This window comes from Hirundo rustica, chromosome 28 (genome assembly GCF_015227805.2).
Source record: "Hirundo rustica isolate bHirRus1 chromosome 28, bHirRus1.pri.v3, whole genome shotgun sequence".
Classification (NCBI taxonomy): domain Eukaryota; kingdom Metazoa; phylum Chordata; class Aves; order Passeriformes; family Hirundinidae; genus Hirundo; species Hirundo rustica.
In genome coordinates, this window is record NC_053477.1 from 1,464,283 (window position 1) to 1,484,398 (window position 20,116).

Here is a 20,116-nt window from a genome sequence, read left to right on the forward strand (position 1 = left end):
TCATCCCCTCCCTTGCTTGGACTGATCTTAAGCAGCTCTCAGGCATGCCGCAGGCTGCTCAGGTCGTCTCTGCTGAGACTCGTTGACCTTGGAAGAAGCAAAACTGTGCCAACATCTTAGTTCAGCTGCAGGAATGGGCTCCTCATTGTGGGACAAGCTGCTTCTGATTCTCCCTGGCCCTGTGATGTGGGATTTTGGACTGCTCACAGGTGATGCCACCAAGAGGGAAAATCTCTCGTCTGAGGTGGATGTAAAGGACTTGAGGGGGTGATTGTGGGCCCCTCATGGAAGGGGAATTAAACAGCTTAATGCTGGGTCATATACACAGTCCATGCTGCCCTGCAGCATCCTGGAACATGCCCTGCCACATCCCTTTTCCTGGGAATATGACTCAAACAGGGCTCCAAAAGCAGGGCTGTTGCAGGGCTGGCAGCTGAGTTCTCCCCAGGATCCCCCTCCAGGTGCCAAGCATGAGGGTCGATGTCTCTGCTGGTATAGAAGGGGCTCTTTGGCTGAAAGGGTAAAGGGGAAATGAAGAGCCCCTGGCCCTGTGATCCAGTGGGGTGCTGCAAGTGCCAGTCCTTTGGGGGTTTGAGGTGCTGAAGCCCTGGCTGTTGTCTGATGGCCCCTTATTTCCCCCTGGAACAGATGGCATACTGCCAGCACATTGGCGTGGAGTTCATGTTCATCAATGACCTGGAGCAGTGCCAGTGGATCCGGCAGAAGTTTGAGACCCCGGGCATCATGCAGTTCACCAATGAAGAGAAGCGCACGCTGCTGGCCAGGCTGGTCCGCTCTACCAGGTACCCTGGGGGGGCTTCACCTTTTCCATATCTTCACCAGGACGTTTGCTCCCGGCCAGAGCAATGCAGTCACCAGCTGAGTCACGTCTTGACATCATCTGTTGCCATCAGCTTAATGAGCAGGTTGACTGCCAGTGAGCTGCCAGTCTGGCAGGCTCAGGTGCTGGCAAACAGCCTGAAAATGTGGATGTTCTTGAAAGAAAAGATCTAAAAATGGGGATTAAGTGCAGCACGGTGTTGGAATGGGAGTAAATGGCCAGCTGAGCTCTGTGGGAAGACACTGAAGTGACTGTTGTGCACTGCATGGTATCAGCTTGAGCATCAGTCAGTGCTGTGGCTCCCTTGGTGCAGTCCCTTCTCTGGTTTCTGCCCTCAGCTGTAGCCCTGGCATTGATCCCTCCCTCCCTTTGCCTTCTAGGTTTGAGGAGTTCCTCCATCGAAAATGGTCTTCAGAGAAGCGTTTTGGTCTGGAGGGATGCGAAGTGCTGATCCCAGCCTTAAAGACCATTATTGATAAGTCAAGTGAGAAGGGAGTGGATTACGTGATCATGGGGATGCCCCACAGGTAACCTCGCCTCAAGCCATGGTGCTGCTTGGTGTGGGTAGAAGGCAGGGGGATGCTGCTGGGGTTTGGTACTGGAGAGCACACTGGTTTCTGCCATCACCTAATTGATCTTGGTTGGTGATGAACCTCAGCTGGAGAGCTCAGGCGTTGGCTGCTCTCTGCTCATCAGGGTCTTTCCAGCTTCTTTGTAAATTCTTCTGGAGAGGGCAGGTGGTCAGAGCCGTAATCATGGAGGAATCCCAGCACCTGCCCACTCTGGGGCATCACAGCAAATATGTAGGAAGTGGTGTTGGCCAAACCAACCCTGTGCTGAGGGATCTTCAGACCCCTTCTGGGGAGTTCACATCTCTGGGTCACCCCACAGCCATTGCAGGAGGTGTGGGCTGTGGCAGTGGGGGTTGTAAATCACCATCAGCACTCAATGGCTGGCAGCAGTGGCCTTGCTTTTGCAGGGGTCGCCTGAATGTTCTTGCCAACGTGATCAGGAAAGAGCTGGAGCAGATCTTCTGCCAGTTCGACTCCAAGCTGGAGGCTGCTGATGAGGTGAGCTTCTCCCCTGCCTGCAGCAGGCTGCTCCTGCCTGTCCCTGAGCAGTCCCCAAGGGCTGTGGCTGGATTGTGGCTGGCGTCACTCGGTGGCACTGGTGTTGCAAGGATTTCCACGTTGCAGGCACACCTGGGTGATAAGGGTCTTTGTAGAGGTGCCAGTGCTGGTCTGTCCTTGTCTGTCCTGGGGGTGATGTGTGCTGGTGTCTCCAGCACAAGCTTGGCTGTTGGCAGCTCTCCAGGGCATGAAGCATATTGCGTAGATGCTGAGAGGATGGGAAGGTGGCCAGGAGCAGAAGTTAATTTGTGCTCTTGGTCCCCATCTGGGGATCAAAATCAGCTCCAAAATCAGCTCTGTCACTGCAGTAAACCCATGCTGCAAAGCTTCAGCATCATAAGCTGGGATGATTTGGCTTTTGGGAAGCTGGGCTGGGCTGGCTTGATCCTGCCATGGCCTTCAGTGGAATTTCAAGCTGAGAAGGCAGCAGCCTCGAGGTGCCCTGATGGGGTACCTGACTGCATATTGGGAGTGGTAACAGGGATGGCTGTGCTGCTGCAGTGTGGGTAGAGCTCAGGGAATCGTTACCTGTTATTCAGGATCTTCGCTCAATGCACCACACTTGTTTCAACTCCCACACCTTCAGCTGTATTTAGATGGGCTGGGTGCATGTCTAAAGTTGGTGGTGGTTTGGCACCTGGAACAGGCTTTCCTGGGTACCAGTTCAGCTCCTGCAGTGAGTGCCTGCCTGGTTGTGGCAGTACCTTCAGAAAATGCTCCCTTCTTCCAGCCTTGGCATCAGCACCTCTCTGTCTCCTTCCATGACCCAAAAGCCACTCATGCTCCTGGGGGTGATTCTCTTCTCTTCTCCACCAGGGCTCTGGTGACGTGAAGTACCACCTGGGAATGTACCACCGGCGGATTAACCGCGTCACTGACAGGAACATCACCCTTTCCTTGGTGGCAAATCCTTCTCATTTGGAAGCAGCTGATCCTGTTGTTCAAGGCAAGACTAAGGCAGAGCAGTTTTACTGCGGGGACACGGAGGGGAAGAAGGTGAGTGCTGCTCAAATGTGTGTAGTGAAGTGGCCTAGGCTGGATGGATTTTGGTGGAGACAGGCTGGTGGGAAAGTGGAGTAACTTGTCTGCTTTCTGTTTGATGTGCCCCTTCCCATTCTGTCATCCTGACTTTGCTCCCCCATCCTTTCCTTCTGGTTTTGGAGATAACTTTGGGAGGGGCTTGCCCACCCTAGGCTCCCACTGCTGCTTTCTTCATCTCTGAACTGACTAAGCTGGGCTGTGGGCACAGGAAATGCAGAACCCCTGACTGGAAAACAGGGACATGAGGGGAACCCCAAGGCAATCCAAGCACCACACCTTGGAGGGCTTGGCAGCAGGATCTCAGTGTGACTAAGAGATAACCATTCCTAGGAATGGGAAAACTGGAGCTGGCAACAGGAGGCAGTTCTCCACACCCCAGTGGGAAGGGGCTGTGGGGAGCTGTTTGCTGTGTGATTCATTGCAGACCTGTCTCCAACCCCAAGAAGTAGAAGAGTGAGAGTTTCCTTCCCTCCTACATCCCAAGGACTGGATATAAATAGACAGATCCTGTCCTCACTTGGCAGGCAGGGTCCTCAGCCAGCCCCTGGTGTGGTGACAAAATAATGTCAGTTGCTCTGAAGCTCCTGGGCTCACTCCTGCCCATGGGGCTTCTGGGTTGAAAGTGTGAGGGAACAGGGCTTTCTTCTCTTCTTCCCCCAGAGAGAAAAAGTCTTTGCTTTGGGATGTATGTATTTGGGAATGGGACTTGCTGCCCAGCTGGGGCATACTGTGTGTTGTTTTGCTGTCTGCTCAGGGTGCCCCATGTGTGCTGGCCTTGCTGAGGAGGGGCTGGTGGCCACAGTCTCTGCTCAGTGGTGTGTCAGCCATGGCTGATACCACTCCCATCCCCTGGGAAAGCATTGGATGTGTTGATGAACTGCTCCTTGTCCTTTCTGGGATGCTAAAAGCTCATGGGGTGGAGAGCTGGGCTCATTCCTGGTGATGCCCTGCTTGCTGTCCTTGATGACCACCATGGCTTCCCCTCTCCCAGGTGATGTCCATCCTCTTGCATGGAGATGCTGCATTTGCAGGGCAGGGCATTGTGTACGAGACATTTCACCTGAGCGACCTTCCCTCCTACACCACCCATGGCACTGTCCATGTTGTGGTCAACAACCAGGTGAGGAGCAAATACCCTGTGCCTCTGGGTCCCTGGCAGAGCTGTCTCTGCAGGTTCTGGGGCAGGGAGTAGCTGGAACCAGCAGCAGCTGTTTCCCTGCCAGTGTTCCTGGCAGGAGCCATAACCTGGGGTCAGCAAGGGGTGCTTCTCACCCAGCTGCTCAACAGCAGCAGCTTTTGAGCCCAGTCTGGTGCAGAGGTGATACAACCTGATGCTCAGTCTGTGCGGTCTGACAGGGCTGATCCTATCTGCCGCCACAGAAACCAGAGGCGTTTCACTGGGTCCAGCCTGCCCCACAGCTGCAGCAGGTACCGCAATGTGCCACTGTGTCCAGACACAGGAAACAGGCAGGTTGTACATCCACAGCCCAGCTGCTGCAGCTGAGCTGCGCTTGGAGCTGTGTGGACAGTTTCCTGGGACAGCAAAGCGCAGCTGCCTCACGCTGAGCCAGCTGTGACATCGGTGTCCAAAGAAGGAGCTGCATAGCAAAGCTATGTCCCAAATGCAGTTGGTAACCCTGTGCTCATCCTGTTTCCTCTCACTTGCTACAGATTGGCTTCACAACAGACCCACGGATGGCCCGCTCCTCCCCGTACCCAACTGACGTAGCCCGTGTGGTCAACGCGCCGATATTCCACGTCAATGCAGACGACCCTGAGGCCGTGGTCTATGTGTGCAATGTGGCAGCAGAATGGCGAAGCACCTTCCACAAGGATGTGGTGGTGGATTTGGTAAGAAATGTAGCACAAGTCTCTGAAGTTGGGACTCTGCCAGGGCTATGCTTGGGTCCCTCCTAGGCTGTTTGGGACTATCCCTCACACATGACCTAGTGTAATGGTTTCAACTTAATGAAACCGGGTGGAAACACCAATTAATGTAGTGGTTTTAGTATTTATTCTTTTTCTGTGGGAGGGAGAGATTAGGAGAAAAAGCAAAGTAGGCTTAAGCTTAAAAGTGAACAAAATAGTTTTATTAACACACATTAAAAGAATTAAAAAAAAGTTGAGAAAAAGAAAACTTAAACTAAAACAGAATGAAACTTCAAAACACTCTTCCCTCCCCCTACAAACTATTAACTTTCCTATTAAACAACATAGAAAGACACAACTTGTGATTTTCAGTCAGTTTCACATAATCATTCATTGCTTTAGGAGAATAGTCTTTCTGGAGTTTTATAGAGATGTTTGCTACAATAGTCTAGTGGCTCTTATTGGCACATATCTGCAGCCGCCTGGAGTTTTCGCAGACTGTGATGTTCTATCAGCAAAGCTTCTCAGTGTATCTGGGGTACTGTTTACGAATACTTCTTCATCTTAAAGGCTCAGACCTCCTTTTGACCCAGGAGCGGGGGCTTTAAAGTTCTCAATTAAATCTCAATTATATCAGTCCTCAATTTTGATCAGAATTAGCATTCTCCCCAACAACACTAAGATGCCACAAAGAACAGTCCATTTCTCTGTAGTTTACCCCTGAAAAGTCTGGTTAAAATGTCCACTTCTTTAATCCTATTCCAATAATATCATCAGTTCTTTCACTTCTAATCCAGTGACTTCATGTGGTGTCTGTTCTACGTACCCTTTGTTTTCTTTCTTCTCTCTCTCAAGGAAGGGTTGTGCTTTAGAAGCTTCATGTTGCTAGGAAAGGGTTAAATCCATCAAGGCTTGCAGGGGCCAGGTGCAGGCCTGGGCTGCAGGGCTGAAGAAATGCAGGCCTGTGCCGATGGGGGAGGCCGGTAGATGTCCTTTTTGTTTCTACCCCTCAATCTCATCCAGGGCAGCTTGGCTCAGAGTTGTTAGGAAGCTGCAGGCTTGCTTTCTCTGCTGCCAGCGGTGATGAAGCTGGGCCATGGTTTGGCCCCCCTGCCGAAGTCCTGAGCACGGGGGCAGCACTGCTGAGCTGCAGCTGCCCCTCTCCCACACCGGCAGCCAGGGGAAGAAGAAGGTTCAGCCAGCCCAGGCCCTCCCTGTGCGGGCAGCAGCTCCCAGAGGCCTGGCTGGGCCCGGCCCGGCCACCCAGAGTGCAGCAGGGCCTGATCCAGGCCTGCCCGCCGCCCATGATGTTACTTCATGGCTGACCCAGAAGCAAGAGAGCAATCTGTCAGAGATGAGAGTTTTAAATGTCCTTTCCAAAGTCACATTGGCATCCTTACTGCTCAAACTAGCTGCCAATATCTTGGCTAGCTTTCTGATAGGTCCCTGTCCTCCCCTTCCAAAGCAATTCTAACGTCCTGGCATGGAAAAACATTCCACATGTCTCTCTAACTAGAAAATAGAACTGTGCTAACCCATGATATCTAGGTAGCTCCCAAGTGCTTTTGGAGTGGTAGGTCACAGGCAGCTGCATTCAAAGGCTCTTTCCTTTCCCGGCAGGTTTGTTACAGGCGCAACGGGCACAATGAGATGGATGAACCTATGTTCACGCAACCTCTGATGTACAAACAGATCCGGAAACAGAAGCCAGTGTTGCAGAAATACGCAGAGCTGCTGATTTCCCAGGGGGTTGTAAATCAGCCAGAGTATGAGGTACCATCTGTGGAGCCTGAAAAGAAAACTGCTGGTGGCAATCTCCACGGAAAACTACTTTTGTGATTCAGACCTGTGTGTGAACCATATGAAGGGCCCACATGGGCCCACAGGAACCATGTGGTTGTGCTTGTAACCTAAAGGTGGCAGAGCTGTGCTGGGGTTGGGCGCACACTGCAGACGTGGCAGCAATGGAGTTCTGAGCCAAGGTGGCTCTGAAGAGTGCAGGAACATCTAGTTCAAGGATCACTTTGTGGTTAGTGTGGAACAGGCCGTGCACCCCTGGGCCACTGCAGCACAGGCAGGTCCCAGTGCTCAGGACTGCTGTGGCCACAGGTGTCTGGGGCAGATCCTGTCCTGGTGCTGCTGCTTGGGTATCTCATGACACAGAGGCTCTGCCAGCCCTGCTTGTGCTGGCACTGCCTTTCAGCATCAGTAGGGTTGAACACAAGATGTCAGCTCTGAGCGTAGCAGAACTATGCCTTGGGATACATGAGTCCCAGCTGTGGCTGTGCTCTCTGAGGCTGAACTGTGCAGCTTTGGGACTTCCTGCTGTGGGGACCACCTCTGCCCTCCAGCACCTTTGCAAGCTTACAATGAGGTCCTTATGCTCAACACCCTTCTTTGAAGATCCCCCTGTAAATGTTTTTCTCCTCCTTGTTCTGCCTTTCAGGAGGAAATTGCCAAGTACGATAAGATTTGTGAGGAGGCCCATGCCAGATCCAAGGATGAGAAGATCTTGCACATCAAGCACTGGCTGGACTCACCTTGGCCAGGTAAGGCACTAGCAGCAATTTGGAAGCCATAGCAAAGCACCTGGCTTCTCTAGAGCCATGGCAGAGATTTTCCAGTAAACCACCCCACAGGGGAGGTTAGTAGTGCTCTTCCTGTTCCTGGTGTCCTTACCTCTGCTTGAGGGTGTCTGTGACCTGAGGTCTTCCCATGGATCTGGTACATCTCCTGCAGCGTGGTGTTTCTCCTTCTCCAACAGGTTTCTTCACTTTGGATGGGCAGCCCCGGAGCATGACCTGCCCTTCCACTGGTCTCAATGAAGAGGACCTGACGCACATTGGTCAAGTGGCCAGCTCGGTGCCAGTGGAGGATTTCACTATCCATGGAGGTAGGAGCTTGTGAAAGCTGTGCCAGATGGGGCATTTGTTCCAAAGAGATGTGAGATAGGGCTGGGATGTGGCCTGGAAGGAAGGGATGTATTGGACTGCTTCAATATGTGTGGGCAGCAGGTCAAGGGTGGGGATCCTCCCCATGTGCTGCATTCTTGAGACCCTGCCTGGAGCACATGTCCATCTCTGGGGGCCCCAGAACAAGCTAAACCTGGACCTATTAGAGCAGGTCAAGAGGAGGCCTTGAAAATTATACCAGTGCTAGAGCCCCTGTGCAGGAACTCTGAGAGAGCTGAGTGTATCTAGCCTGGAGGAAAGAAGGCTCCAGGGAGACCTTAGAGACCCTTCCAGTGCCTAAAGGAGCTTCCAAAGAGATGGAGAAGCACTTTGCACCAGGGCACAGAGTGACAAGACAAGGGGGATTGGTTTCTCACTGACGGAGGGCAGTGTCAGTGTTAGATGGGATATTGGGAAGGAATTCTTCCCTGTGAGGGTGATGAGGCCCTGGCACAGGTTTCCCAGAGAAGTTGTGGCTGCCCTGGAAGCATTCAAGGCCAGGTTGGACAGGGCTTGGAACAACTTGGTCTACTGGAAGGTGTTCCTTCTAGTCCAAGAAACCCCTGTGGCAGAGGTTGGGCTGGATGATCTTTAAGGTTCCTTCTAACCCAGACTCCATGAGAACGTGTTCACGAGGGAGCTGTGGGTAAGGGAAGTGAACCAAGGAATAGCTCTTCTTTGGAGCTGATCCTTCTCTGCAGTCCTGATTCCTCATCCATGGGTCATCCCTCCAGAAGAGGTGAATCCATTCCTCTGCCCATGGCATTTGCAGTCTGTCACTCTATGGGCTGGTTGTGGAACAAACCTGGTGTTGCTGGAGCTTTGTCCCATGCTGGCTATGAACTGGCTCCTGTCCCGGCAGGTTTGAGCCGTATTCTGAAAACTCGTGGGGAGATGGTGAAGAACCGGACAGTTGACTGGGCCCTGGCAGAGTACATGGCATTTGGCTCCCTGCTCAAAGAGGGCATCCACATCCGCCTGAGTGGCCAGGACGTTGAGAGGGGCACATTTAGGTAAAGCTTTTGGAGGCTTTAAAGGCAATTCCAGCCCTTCTGGAAGGCATCCAAAGGCTGACAATGAAGTTTACTCTTCTCCCTTTTCCAGCCATCGCCACCATGTCCTGCATGATCAAAATGTGGACAAGAGGATCTGTATCCCCATGAACCACCTCTGGCCCAACCAGGCTCCGTACACTGTCTGCAACAGCTCCCTGTCAGAGTATGGTGTCTTGGGTGAGTGAGTAGGTCCTGTGCTCACTGCCCAGGGGGAGGCTGCTCTGGAAGGGTAACCCAACCCTCTCACTTCTCTTCAATTCCTCAGGATTCGAGCTGGGCTTTGCCATGGCCAGTCCCAATGCCCTGGTGCTTTGGGAAGCCCAGTTTGGGGATTTCCACAACACTGCTCAATGCATCATCGACCAGTTCATCTGTCCTGGGCAGGCCAAGTGGGTCAGGCAGAATGGCATTGTCTTGCTGCTTCCCCATGGCATGGAGGGCATGGTAAGGACTCCCCTGGCTCACCCTGGAGGCAGAACCCTGGACAGCAGTAGCACAGACGGAGCACTGTTCATGACATGGCAGTGCCTGATGTAGTCTTCTCGTGCTTGCCTTGGCCCGTAATGACCATCCTCCTTCTTGGTCCCCATAGGGTCCCGAGCACTCCTCTGCTCGCCCGGAACGATTCCTGCAGATGTGCAATGATGATCCTGATGTCTTCCCTGTGAGTGGTGGCTCCCATGGTGTGGTACCTGGCCCTCCTGTGCCCTGGATTGGGCTGAGTGGAGGGCAGCAACACCCATGTGAGCTTAGCGCAGTGGGAGCCAATGGCAGGAGGCATGGGATTCCTTGGTCTCATGCTGCCCAGAGGGTTTGGGGAAAGGGCCTGAACCTGGTGCCCAGGCTGGACCTCGACGGAACCTGAGGCTGTGGCATAGTCCAAGGCAGAGGTGGTCCTGAAAGTGGCATGAGAGGGGGTTGGGGGCCACCCCCATGGCCAGACCAAGGTGGAGGGTACAGCTCTGGAGCCTCTCACAGGTCTCTGTGGGTCTCTGTGTGAGGGAAGGAAAGGGAGGGAGGGAGGGAGGGCTGGGGACCACTCCTCTCACTGCTGCTGGAGCCGCAAGGCCAAGAGGTACCTTGTGTTTACTGAAATCTCCTCACGTGTGCTGGCCGAGTCAGAAACTGGATGACTTTGATGTGCGTCAGCTCTATGAGTGCAACTGGATCGTCGTGAACTGCTCCACTCCAGCCAACTTCTTCCATGTTCTCCGGCGCCAGATCCTCCTGCCCTTCCGCAAACCGGTCAGTGCCAGCAGCTTCGTGCCTAGCTTGGTGCCCAGGCAGGACGCTGTGTCCCCGCTGGATTGGGATGGGGCTGGGGGAAGCTTCTTCCTGCACCTCAGACATGGGCAGTTGGCCTCTGCCTGGCCAAGGACTCCATGGTGTTCAGGACTGGCTTGGCACTTGATGTGCAGCTGCTGGCTCGTGTGGGCTGCAGGGACTGTGATCCTGTTCCCAAACTCCACGGGGAGGTCAGGGCTGTTGGAGCCAATAGAAGCTGTTATGTAACCTGATTAGCCACTTCTAGTGAGCTCCAGCCACGGGACAGACAAGTCCCTGGTAGCCCCTCTGCCTCTTCCCCAGGGGACGTCCTGACTGGTATGGTTGGTGCTGTCGGGAGTGGGTGCCCAATACGGCAGAGCACTGCAGCTAAGTGAGAAGTAAATCTGCCTGGCAGCTGCTCCCTTGCTCAGGCAGGATGGGCAGGGCAGGCTGCTCTAGCACTGGCTTGCAGGGAGGTGTTTCTGGCAGGGCTGACCACCTTGCTTTGCCTCTTATCCCCTACTCCAGCTGATAATCTTCACTCCAAAGTCGCTGCTGCGCCACCCTGAAGCCCGCTCCAGCTTTGATGACATGCTGCCAGGTACAAGCAGCACAGAGTTCTGTGTTCCCCCCTGCGCCACTCTGCAGGGTGAAGGGCAGGAGCCTGTGGCCTTGGGTAAAGTCTGTCTGGCAGCAGCCTCCCCATGCTGGAGAGTTGTCGAGTGAGGCCAAGGCCTTCTCCTTGGCACAAGGGAGCCCCCCCGCCCTCATTAGGGCTGAGCCTGGCACCCTTGGGAGACTGGGCTCAGCGGTATCTCCTCCATCAGCAGCCACTTGCTGCTGGGATTTGGCTGCCCCAAGTGGCATGGGAGTTAGTAGTGGGAGTTACACCTGTACCTGGGTCAATTGACTCTGCCCGAGAGTCCTGACTCTGCTTCTCGGGGTCCCGGAAGGGGCTGGCATGGGATGTGGGTGCAATGGCTGCTGGCACAGTGCTGTGAACTGCTATGGCTCAGGGTGCCATTCTCTTCCTTGGCAGGCACCCACTTCCTCCGTGTCATCCCTGACAGTGGCCCTGCGGCCCAGAACCCCGAGCAGGTGAAACGGGTGCTGTTCTGCACCGGCAAGGTGTATTATGACCTGACTCGTGAGCGCAAGGCCCGGCAGATGGAGGCCGATGTGGCCATCACCAGGGTGGAGCAGGTGAGCAGGGTCCTGGCCACCGCCATGCCTGCAGGCTGGGGGTTCTGCAGCCCCTGAGATGCTGCCCCATGTCCCCTGTGTGACACCACTCTTTGTCCTCCACAGCTCTCCCCGTTCCCCTTTGACCTTCTCCAGCGGGAAGCCCAGAAATACCCAGCTGCTGAGCTGGTGTGGTGCCAGGAGGAGCACAAGAACCAGGGCTATTATGATTATGTCAAACCCCGGCTTCGCACCACCATCAACCGCGCAAAGCCTGTCTGGTAAGGATGCAGCGGGTGGCTCTGAGGCTGGGAGGGAATTGGTCAGTACAGACCCTTCTCATGGCCCACCTTCTCCCTGGCAGGTATGCAGGGCGGGAGCCAGCAGCTGCCCCTGCCACTGGCAATAAGAAAACCCACCTGACAGAGCTGCAGCGGCTCCTCGACACAGCCTTCAACCTCGATGCCTTCAAGGACCTGGCCTGAGCACCAACATGGCGCAGCATGCTCCTCTGTCTGTCTGTCCATCTCTCTGTCCTTCGCTCGCCTCCCCCCCTCAACTACAGATCTTGTCAACCCCACACTGGTGCCTAAGTCCTTGTTTGCCTCATGCCAGGGTGGCACTGGTGCAGCCACCCTCGGGACCATGAGGGTCCGGGGGCTGCCTGCTGCCAGGGGCTAGGAGCCATGGCGCCCCAAATCTCTGGAATGACTGGTTCCTGGGGCTCTTCTCTGGGGGTGTCCCATACCCCCCAAGAGGGACAGGGCCACCCAGAGGTCTATGGGGGTGTCCAGTGCAATGAGTCAGGTTTTTCCCAGTTCCTCTCGGACTTGCCCCTGTGCAGCCGCTGCCTCTTGGAGGAGGGAAGTAGGGCATCTGCACAGCCTGAGGGCCCAGGCAGCTGTGAGAGTGGTGTGCCCTTGTCTCAGTTGTGCCTGGCCTTGGGGAGCACATTTTTTCCCCCTCTGCGTCTGCAGCATCCCCCAGCTCTGAGCCCTCCCAGGGACAGGGCTGGAGCTGAGTGGCGTGTCCTCTCATTGGAGATCCTGAGTAGGGGACGAGGGAGGTGATCTCCCGCATGGGGGTCATTGTTGGCATCTCCAGAGCCCACCTAGTCATCCCATGGGAGGTCCGTGGGGGCTGCGGGTCACGTGGGGAACTCCAGATGGGACTCAATTGTCTTGCGTCCCCAGAACCCACCGCTTTTCGATGCGGCACTGCTCTTTCAGAGGCAGGAGGGAGGTCGGGGGGGTATGCGTGCCACGCCCCCTCCCATACCCGTGGCTGTGTGTCACACGTGGTGTCACCGCGCACTGTCCGTGCAGCGCGCGCGGGTCCCCGTCGCTGCGCGCAACCCGCGCACACGCGTGCAAGGCGCCGTATGCATGCACGTCTCGCGGTCCCGCCGCTGCGGTGGCGGTGCCCGTCGTGCTGCCACACGTGAGCTGCGTTGCCCCTGGCGCTGCGCGCACGGGGGCGCGCACTCGGCTCCCCTCCACCGCGCTCCGCCCATCCCCCCCCGCAGCCCACCCTTCGGCGTTCGGCTACCTGCGCCTGGCGGGGCGGGGGCGGGGCCTGCATACTGATGAGCGCGCGGCCCCATTGTGCGCGGCGGCGGCGGCCCTGCCCCGCCCCTCGCGGAGCTGCGGCCGCGCGCGGCTGAAGATCCCGCGCAGCCTCCGCGCAGTCGCGCGCGCCCCGCGCCGCCAGGGCCATCTTGGGCCACCGCCGCGGTGAGAGCGGGAGCGCCGGGCGGGGGGACGGGGAGAGAAGACGGGCGGGGCTGGCGGTGCCCCCCGCGGGCCTCCCCCGCCGTGCCGGGGGTGGTGGGGGCGGTTGCCATGGCAATGGGGGGGGCCGGCCCCGGGGCCTGTACCTGTCGTGCCGCTGGGGAAGGAGCGGAGGGGGTTGTCACCGCCGGCGAGAAGCGCCGGGGGCCGGTGGCTCCGCGGTGGCGTCTCCCGGGAGCCGGGGCGGGCTCGCCGCAGGTGTTCCCCTCTCCGCGTCTTTCCTCGCGGCGACCCCGTCTCCGCCGCCCTCCCGGGGCGCCGGGAGGAACCGAAAGCTCCCGCGGGCCCCCGCTGCCGGGCCCAGCTGGAAATACCCTGGGCCGTGGGGTGAAATGCCGGGCGGGGGTGGGGGGCCGCGTCCCTTCCCCGGGAAGTCCCCCTGGTTCCCCCCGCCTGCAGGCGCGGGGGAAGCCCCCGGCGCCCGCCGCCCCGGGGAGGTCTGACGGCGCGGGAGGGCGGCCCGGAGCGGGGGCGGCGCGTGCCGGCCGGCGCCCCGTGCCAGCCGCGGGCCGGACGCCAAGTCCCGGCCGCGGAGGCTGGGGGGTCGCGAAGCCTACGGGGCTGTCCTCCCTCTGCCCCGGCCTCTCCTGGGGCGGCCGCCCCTCACCCGCCGCTCCACTGCTTCCCGCAGCCCCAGTGACAGACGGTGCCGCCGTCCCGCAGTGCCCGCCGTGGCCTCGGAAGACCCAGCCCACACCCGCTGATGAGCTCCATGAACCCCATGAAACCCTCGCTGCCGCCTGCGCCCCACGGGTGGGCGCCGGGGCAGCGTCCCTCCATCCACCCATGCATCCATCGTCCCATCCATCCCTCCATCCTTCCATCCATGCATCTATCCCCCTGTCTGTCCCTCCTTCCCTTCCATGCTTCATCTCTCCATTTCCTCAATCCCTCCATCCCCCAGTCCCCTCTGTCCCTCAATCCCTCTGTCCTTCATCTTCATTAATTTGTTTTTCTTTCTAGTGATGGTTCATTTGCATACGAGGCTGTTCCTTGGCAACCAAGCACCAATCAGCCGCCGGGATCCCTCTCTGTGGTAACCACTGTCTGGGGTGTCAGCAACCCCTCCCAGAGCCAGGTACCAGCAGTACCCTTGCCCCAAGGACCCCTTGCATCTGGATGCCACTGCCCCTGCCTGACCCACTGCCTTCCACTGTGCCCTCCAGGTTTTTGGCAGCCCCATGGGCCCTGGAGGGAGCAGCTCCAGCACCCCTCTGCTGCCTGGTATGGCAGGCACCAGCTCAGGCATGAGCTCACCGCCATTCCTGCCACAGCAGCCCTTCACTGAGGGGGGCACCAGGGAAGGGGTATGTGCAGCCAAGTGTTTATGGCCGCAATGCCTACCCCAGTGGGCCGAGCTTCCCTGCCAGGTAAGATCAGCCCCGACTTCATGGCCTGGCATGTGCCCTGCTGCAGGGCCACTGCATGCTCTTCCCCGCTTCTCTGTTCTCCAGTTACAATGGTGGCCCAAGTGGTCCCGGAGGGATGGGGCTCCCCTCGCACGCCAGCCGGGCCACTGCTGATTTCACTCAGGCAGCAGCTGCTGCTGCTGTGGCCGCGGCTGCTGCCACAGCCACGGCCACAGCCACAGCGACGGTGGCAGCACTGCAGGAGAAGCAGAGCCAGGAGCTGAGCCAGTATGGCGCGGTAAGAGCCTGGCTGTGGCAGAACTGAGGAGCTGACAGCCCCGTCTGCTGTGCTGTGACTCCTCTCTCTTCGTTGCTGCAGATGGGCACAGGGCAGTCTTTCAGCAGCCCATTCCTGCCCCATGCTGGGCCCCGTGGCCCCAACAGCATGAGTCCAGCTGGCATGGCAGGTGTTGTGGCCCCCTCTGGTGTGTCTCCTGTGAGCATGAGCCCAGTGCGGGGGCCTGGTACTGGCCCCCTCTATGGTGGGCAGCGAGTGCCTCAGCACGCCTACCCTGGCCCTCCCCAGAGCCAGCAGCTGCCCCGCCAGGGCCTCAAGCGGGCATACTCCAGTGAGGTGAGTGCTATGTTGGTGAAGGCTATGGCATATGGTGACCTCCTTTCCCACTGGTGCTGACTCCCTGGCCCCACAGGGGTACCCAGCACAGCAGTACCTCCAGGGTGGGCAGTACACTGCAGCTGGTGCCCAGTATGCCCCCAGCGCCCCCCAGTCCTCTGCTCCGTCCCCCTCATACTCTGGCCACAGGCTACAGCAGAGCATGGGCCAGTACCTCTCCGCTTCAGGCAGTGCTGGACCCTATTACAAGGTACCACAGGGGGAACGGTGGGCAAGGGGTGGAGGTCCGGGTGTCCGTCATCCCCTGGTTCCGGCCCCTGGAGACCCTCCTCCTCCCATAGCCAGCGGACCAGTTCAACGGGCAGAGCGCCAGCTTCAGCACCTACAGCCAAGCAGCCATAAGTGGGGTGAGTCTGGCAGTGGGTGGGGTGGGGGCTGTGCTGGCCTGGCTGGACGCTGAGGGTGCATGCTGCCTCTACAGCCGGGCCGGTCGCTGCCAGGGTACCCCAGCTCGCCGCTGGCCGGGAACCCCACGCCGCCCATGACGCCAAGCAGTGGCATCCCCGCCTATGCGTCCCCTGGTCAGGATGTCAAGTCGCCTTTCCTGGCAGACATGAAGCCCAGCATTGCCCCCATGCACTCATCCCCTTCGGGTAGGTGTCCCTGGTGTGGATGAGGGGGGCACTTCACAGAGATCACCTCCTTGCCTCGAGCAGCCTGGTGTAGACCTCGCTTCTGGTGGCTCTGTGGCCTTTGCCCCTTTAAATAGAGGGTGGGAGGGGCTTCAGGGGAGGGGGCGTGGCTACTGGCAGGTTTTGAGGGCTAATTGCTGCAGGCGGTGGGCTGCTGTGAGGGTGGGGCATGGTAGTGGGTGGGGCTCGTCGAAGGGGTGTGGCCTTGGGGGCAGGGCTTTATCCGGCATGCTGGTTTGGTAGGGGGCTTCCGCTTTTAGGGTGGGACCATCTGGATTGGGAGGGGCTTAGGTAGGGTGTGGTTTCATGGAGCAAGCAGGAGGAATCTTCAGTGGGATGGGCTTCCTCCAAAGGGTGGCCCCCAGGGGTGGGGACACTTTGGGTGGGAGAGGCTTCCTGCGTGGGGCCGCCGTTTCCGGGGTGGGCAGGGCCGCGTAGTGGAGGTTGGTCTTCCTGCAGAGTGGATCCCTGCGCAGTGGGCGGGGCGCGACTGGGGTATGGCCAGGGTGTGGTTGAGGCCCTGGGGGGAAGGTGTCGGTTTCCCTGATGGCGGTGTCCCACAGGGCCGGTCCCCGGCGAGGAGTTGCGACTGACCTTCCCGGTGCGGGACGGCGTGGTGTTGGAGCCCTTCCGCCTGCAGCACAACCTGGCTGTCAGCAACCATGTCTTCCAGCTCCGTGACTCTGTCTACAAGACCCTCATGATGAGGTAGGGGGCCCTGCGGCACCTTTTGTGCTGTCATACAGTGCTGCTTGAGGAGTGCTGTATGGCACCACGCAGTGCGGGGCTGTGCTGGGCAGCATAGCTGGTCGCTGCATGGTGCCGTGCGGCATGGGGGTGTGTGGCCTGGTATGGCTTGGCACTGTCCCGCATCATGGTGCAAAATGTGGCTTGGTGCAGCTGTACTTACCGTAGTTCAGCATGGTGTCACGGTGTTCAGCATGCTGTGGCACACCATGGTGGTTTGGGGCATGGCTTTGCAGTGCACAGCATGGTGGAACGTGGTGTGGCCTGGGACAGTGCTATGCTGTGGTACTGTTGGGGTTTGTCTCACTGCTATATGACATGGTACAACATGGAATGGCTTAGCACTGTGTGGTTCTGTGTGGCTTGGAGCGGCATGGTGTGGTGACATGTGTGGACACGCCCCCTGGCCCACACCCTGCTTGCCCCCAGGCCTGACCTGGAGCTGCAGTTCAAGTGCTACCACCACGAGGACCGGCAGATGAACACCAACTGGCCGGCCTCTGTGCAGGTGAGCGTCAACGCCACGCCACTCACCATTGAGCGTGGTGACAACAAGACCTCCCACAAGCCGCTCTACCTGAAGCACGTCTGCCAGCCCGGCAGAAACACTATCCAGATCACTGTCACCGCCTGCTGCTGTGTGAGTTACCAGGAGGGTACCAGGAGAGGGAGGGTGGTGGCTGGGGCCACAGCTCAGCCTCCCATCTCTCCACAGTCCCACCTGTTCGTCCTGCAGCTGGTGCATCGGCCCTCGGTGCGCTCAGTGCTGCAGGGGCTCATCAAGAAGCGGCTGCTCCCCGCTGAGCATTGTATCACCAAAAGTGAGCACCTGGGTCCTGGGGGTTCAGGGGATGCACCGTGGCAGGAAGGCCACAGCAGGATGGGGGTGATGGTGCACTATTGCCCAGGTACCACCACGGTGCCGCCCCCATCCCAGTGTCCTGGTTCTGACCCTTGGTGGCCCTCGTCCCCACCTTCCCAGTCAAGCGGAACTTCAGCAGTGGGACCATCCCGGGGACACCAGGGCCCAATGGTGAGGACGGCGTGGAGCAGACAGCCATCAAGGTGTCCCTCAAGTGCCCTATCACCTTCCGGAGGATCCAACTTCCAGCCAGGGGTCATGACTGCCGGCACATACAGGTAGAGGTGGTGATGATTGGGAATATCCCCCACCCAATATCCTGCCTCCTCCATCTCAGCTGCTGCTCTCCCCCACAGTGCTTTGACCTGGAGTCATACCTGCAGCTCAACTGCGAGAGAGGGACATGGCGGTGTCCTGTCTGCAAGTGAGTTGGGGCTGCAGTGGGGCCATGCCCTGGTGTCCCTGCCTGCAGGGCATGGGTGTGTATTTCACTACGTGTGGGGGATATATTTCCTGCTCTGGGAGAGGATTAGTTCTTGCCTTAGGGGGAAGTTCCTGTCTGGTGAGGGTTGCTTTATCTCCCCCTGCCTTCACTCTGCCTGCAGTAAGACAGCCCTGCTGGAGGGGCTGGAGGTTGACCAGTACATGCTGGGCATCTTGATCTACATCCAGAAGTAAGTGTCTTCCATTTGGCTGTCTGTCCATCCATGCCTGGTCCTGTGCCACCCCTGAGGGGCTGTGCAGCCAGTGCCCCCAACCTCACCTCCCCTTGCTCTTCTGCTCCCCCCAGTTCAGAACATGAGGAGATCACCATCGACCCGACCTGCAGCTGGAAACCCGTCCCTATCAAACCTGATGTCCACATCAAGGAGGAACCAGAGGGGCCAGTGCTGAAGCGGTGCCGGACACTGAGTCCTGCGCACATGGTGCTGCCCAACATCATGGAGATGATTGCGGCTCTGGGGCCTGGCTCTGTGCCCTTCCCAGCATTGTCACAACCTCCAGCGGGGGCTGCCACTGACTACGGCACCCCGGGTATGGGGGGACCCATGGGGGACAGGACTGAGTCCCATCCCTGTGTGTGTCCCCCAATTTGCCCCGTTTCCTCTCACAGGTTCCAGCTTTCTGGGTCCTGGGGGCTTCCCAGAGCCTTTTACTGCCCCTGGTGTCCCTGGCACCTCAACACTGAGTGACTTCACACCAGGCCCCCCCTCCGTCTCCTACCAGCCCAACATCCCAGGCAGCCTTCTGGCTCCTGAGAAGTCTCCTGTGCCCCCTCTGCCTGCACAGGTCAGCTGGGCTGTGGGTGCAGGGACACCCCCCAAGTCCCAGTGTCTCACTGTGGGGGAGCTGGGGAGTCCCAGGGGAGGGAGCGTCTCACGGCTGTGCTCTTTCCCCCAACTCCGCAGCTTCCCCCACTGGGACGAATGGAGTTGTCCCACCCTGCAGTGCAGACGGGGCTGCACAACACTCCCTCGGGCAGCCAGCCAGCCTCCACGCTGCACGCCCGGAGCGCAGTGGCACGGCAATCCCTGGGACCCCCGGCCCACGCTGCCGACCTCGTCTTCCCCACCGCACCCAGCATGGCTGCGGCGGGTGATGGCTCAGAGCCTACCCTCGACGTGAGTACTCAGGGGAGTGGACATGGGTCCTGCTGCTGGCTCAGGACCCCAGCTGCTGCAGGGGGGTGCAGAAGCTGTGGGGAGCTGATCATCACATACTGTCCCCCCCAGCTCCTGCCTGAGCTGACGAATCCTGACGAGCTGCTCTCCTACCTGGGGCCCCCCGACCTCCCCAGCAGCAGCAACGATGACCTCCTCTCCCTCTTTGAGAATAACTGAGCCATCCTCGCCCCCCTTCTGGGGCTGGGGGGCAGCACTATGTGCCCCTGCCCGCTGCAGAGCTGGGTCCCCCCACAGCGGGGGCTTTCTCAAAGGGCTTCGATGGGACAGAGGGGCTGAGCCCCCCAAGAAGCACAAGGCTGTACATAGTGTAGAAACACTACTGTTCCCCTGAGACTCCCCATATTTAAAGGCAAGTGCATCACTGCAGGGCTGCCTGTGCCCCCCCTATCATTGTGCAAATGCTGCTGCCCCTTACACCGCACGGGTCTGGTGTGGGGTGCGGAGCTCAGCTCCCGCTGCCCCTGCGCAGAGTTGCCCTGTATGTCCCCGATGGCTATTAAAGGATCCTTCTGCAGGGTCACGTGTCTCCCCCCATGTTTTGTCATCCTGCTATGGGGCTGGCCCCGCGACCCCTCTCCGGGCAAGCAGGGGAGATCTTCGGTTGGCGGGGGGTACCCAGCCCTCTTTGTGGGCAGTGCGGGGAGGGTGTGCCTCGAGTAGCGAGGGAATCCTGCCCCATCCCCGAGATGCGGCGGCCCGGCCGGGCGGTGAGCCGGAGCTGAGGCGTCAATCATTAACCGGGGCCGGCGGGGCGGTGCTGTAGTCCGACGGCGGAGGAGGGGAATCGGGTGTCTCCCCACGTTGGGCGGTAGGCTGCCAGGGCTGGGCCGCAGCTCCGGCGGCTCCAAGCCCTGCACGCCCTGCTGCCGCCGCATCCCCGCCGTTCCACCGGACCCGCCCCGCACGGCGGCCCAATGCCGCGCCCGCCGTCCCCACGCCGGTCCCGGTCCCGCTCCCGCCCCATGCCGCCCCCCGCGGCCCCATGCCGCCTCTCTTTGCTCTCCGCACAGCGCATGCGCGCC

At 58.8% G+C, this 20,116-nt stretch overlaps 2 protein-coding genes across 4 annotated transcripts in view; both read left to right on the forward strand.

Moving 5' to 3' along the window:
- The window catches only part of OGDH (oxoglutarate dehydrogenase), a 31,744-nt gene extending 19,829 nt beyond the window's left edge, over positions 1-11,915 (forward strand). For all 3 annotated transcript variants that reach the window (XM_040087637.2, XM_040087639.2, XM_040087638.2), the window contains 18 exons: positions 649-803; positions 1,222-1,368; positions 1,821-1,911; positions 2,788-2,967; positions 4,004-4,132; positions 4,684-4,863; positions 6,502-6,654; positions 7,328-7,430; positions 7,646-7,774; positions 8,695-8,845; positions 8,937-9,064; positions 9,153-9,331; positions 9,480-9,551; positions 10,010-10,132; positions 10,682-10,754; positions 11,193-11,356; positions 11,462-11,616; positions 11,700-11,915. In XM_040087637.2, the coding sequence (XP_039943571.1) occupies positions 649-803; positions 1,222-1,368; positions 1,821-1,911; positions 2,788-2,967; positions 4,004-4,132; positions 4,684-4,863; positions 6,502-6,654; positions 7,328-7,430; positions 7,646-7,774; positions 8,695-8,845; positions 8,937-9,064; positions 9,153-9,331; positions 9,480-9,551; positions 10,010-10,132; positions 10,682-10,754; positions 11,193-11,356; positions 11,462-11,616; positions 11,700-11,820 (2,433 nt within the window). In that variant the 3' untranslated portion in view covers positions 11,821-11,915. The remainder of the gene's footprint in view (positions 1-648; positions 804-1,221; positions 1,369-1,820; positions 1,912-2,787; positions 2,968-4,003; positions 4,133-4,683; positions 4,864-6,501; positions 6,655-7,327; positions 7,431-7,645; positions 7,775-8,694; positions 8,846-8,936; positions 9,065-9,152; positions 9,332-9,479; positions 9,552-10,009; positions 10,133-10,681; positions 10,755-11,192; positions 11,357-11,461; positions 11,617-11,699) is intronic.
- A 1,111-nt stretch (positions 11,916-13,026) lies between these two features.
- ZMIZ2 (zinc finger MIZ-type containing 2) lies at positions 13,027-19,830 on the forward strand. Its single transcript, XM_040087845.2, is given in 20 exon segments — positions 13,027-13,068; positions 13,757-13,878; positions 14,089-14,203; positions 14,292-14,423; positions 14,425-14,495; positions 14,580-14,772; positions 14,854-15,108; positions 15,185-15,358; positions 15,450-15,515; positions 15,590-15,761; positions 16,364-16,508; positions 16,977-17,187; positions 17,263-17,368; positions 17,530-17,687; positions 17,766-17,833; positions 18,015-18,083; positions 18,200-18,444; positions 18,524-18,699; positions 18,819-19,031; positions 19,143-19,830. Coding segments are annotated over 19 exon segments (2,727 nt in total). The 5' UTR covers positions 13,027-13,068; positions 13,757-13,828; the 3' UTR covers positions 19,251-19,830.
- The last annotated feature ends 286 nt before the right edge of the window (positions 19,831-20,116 follow it).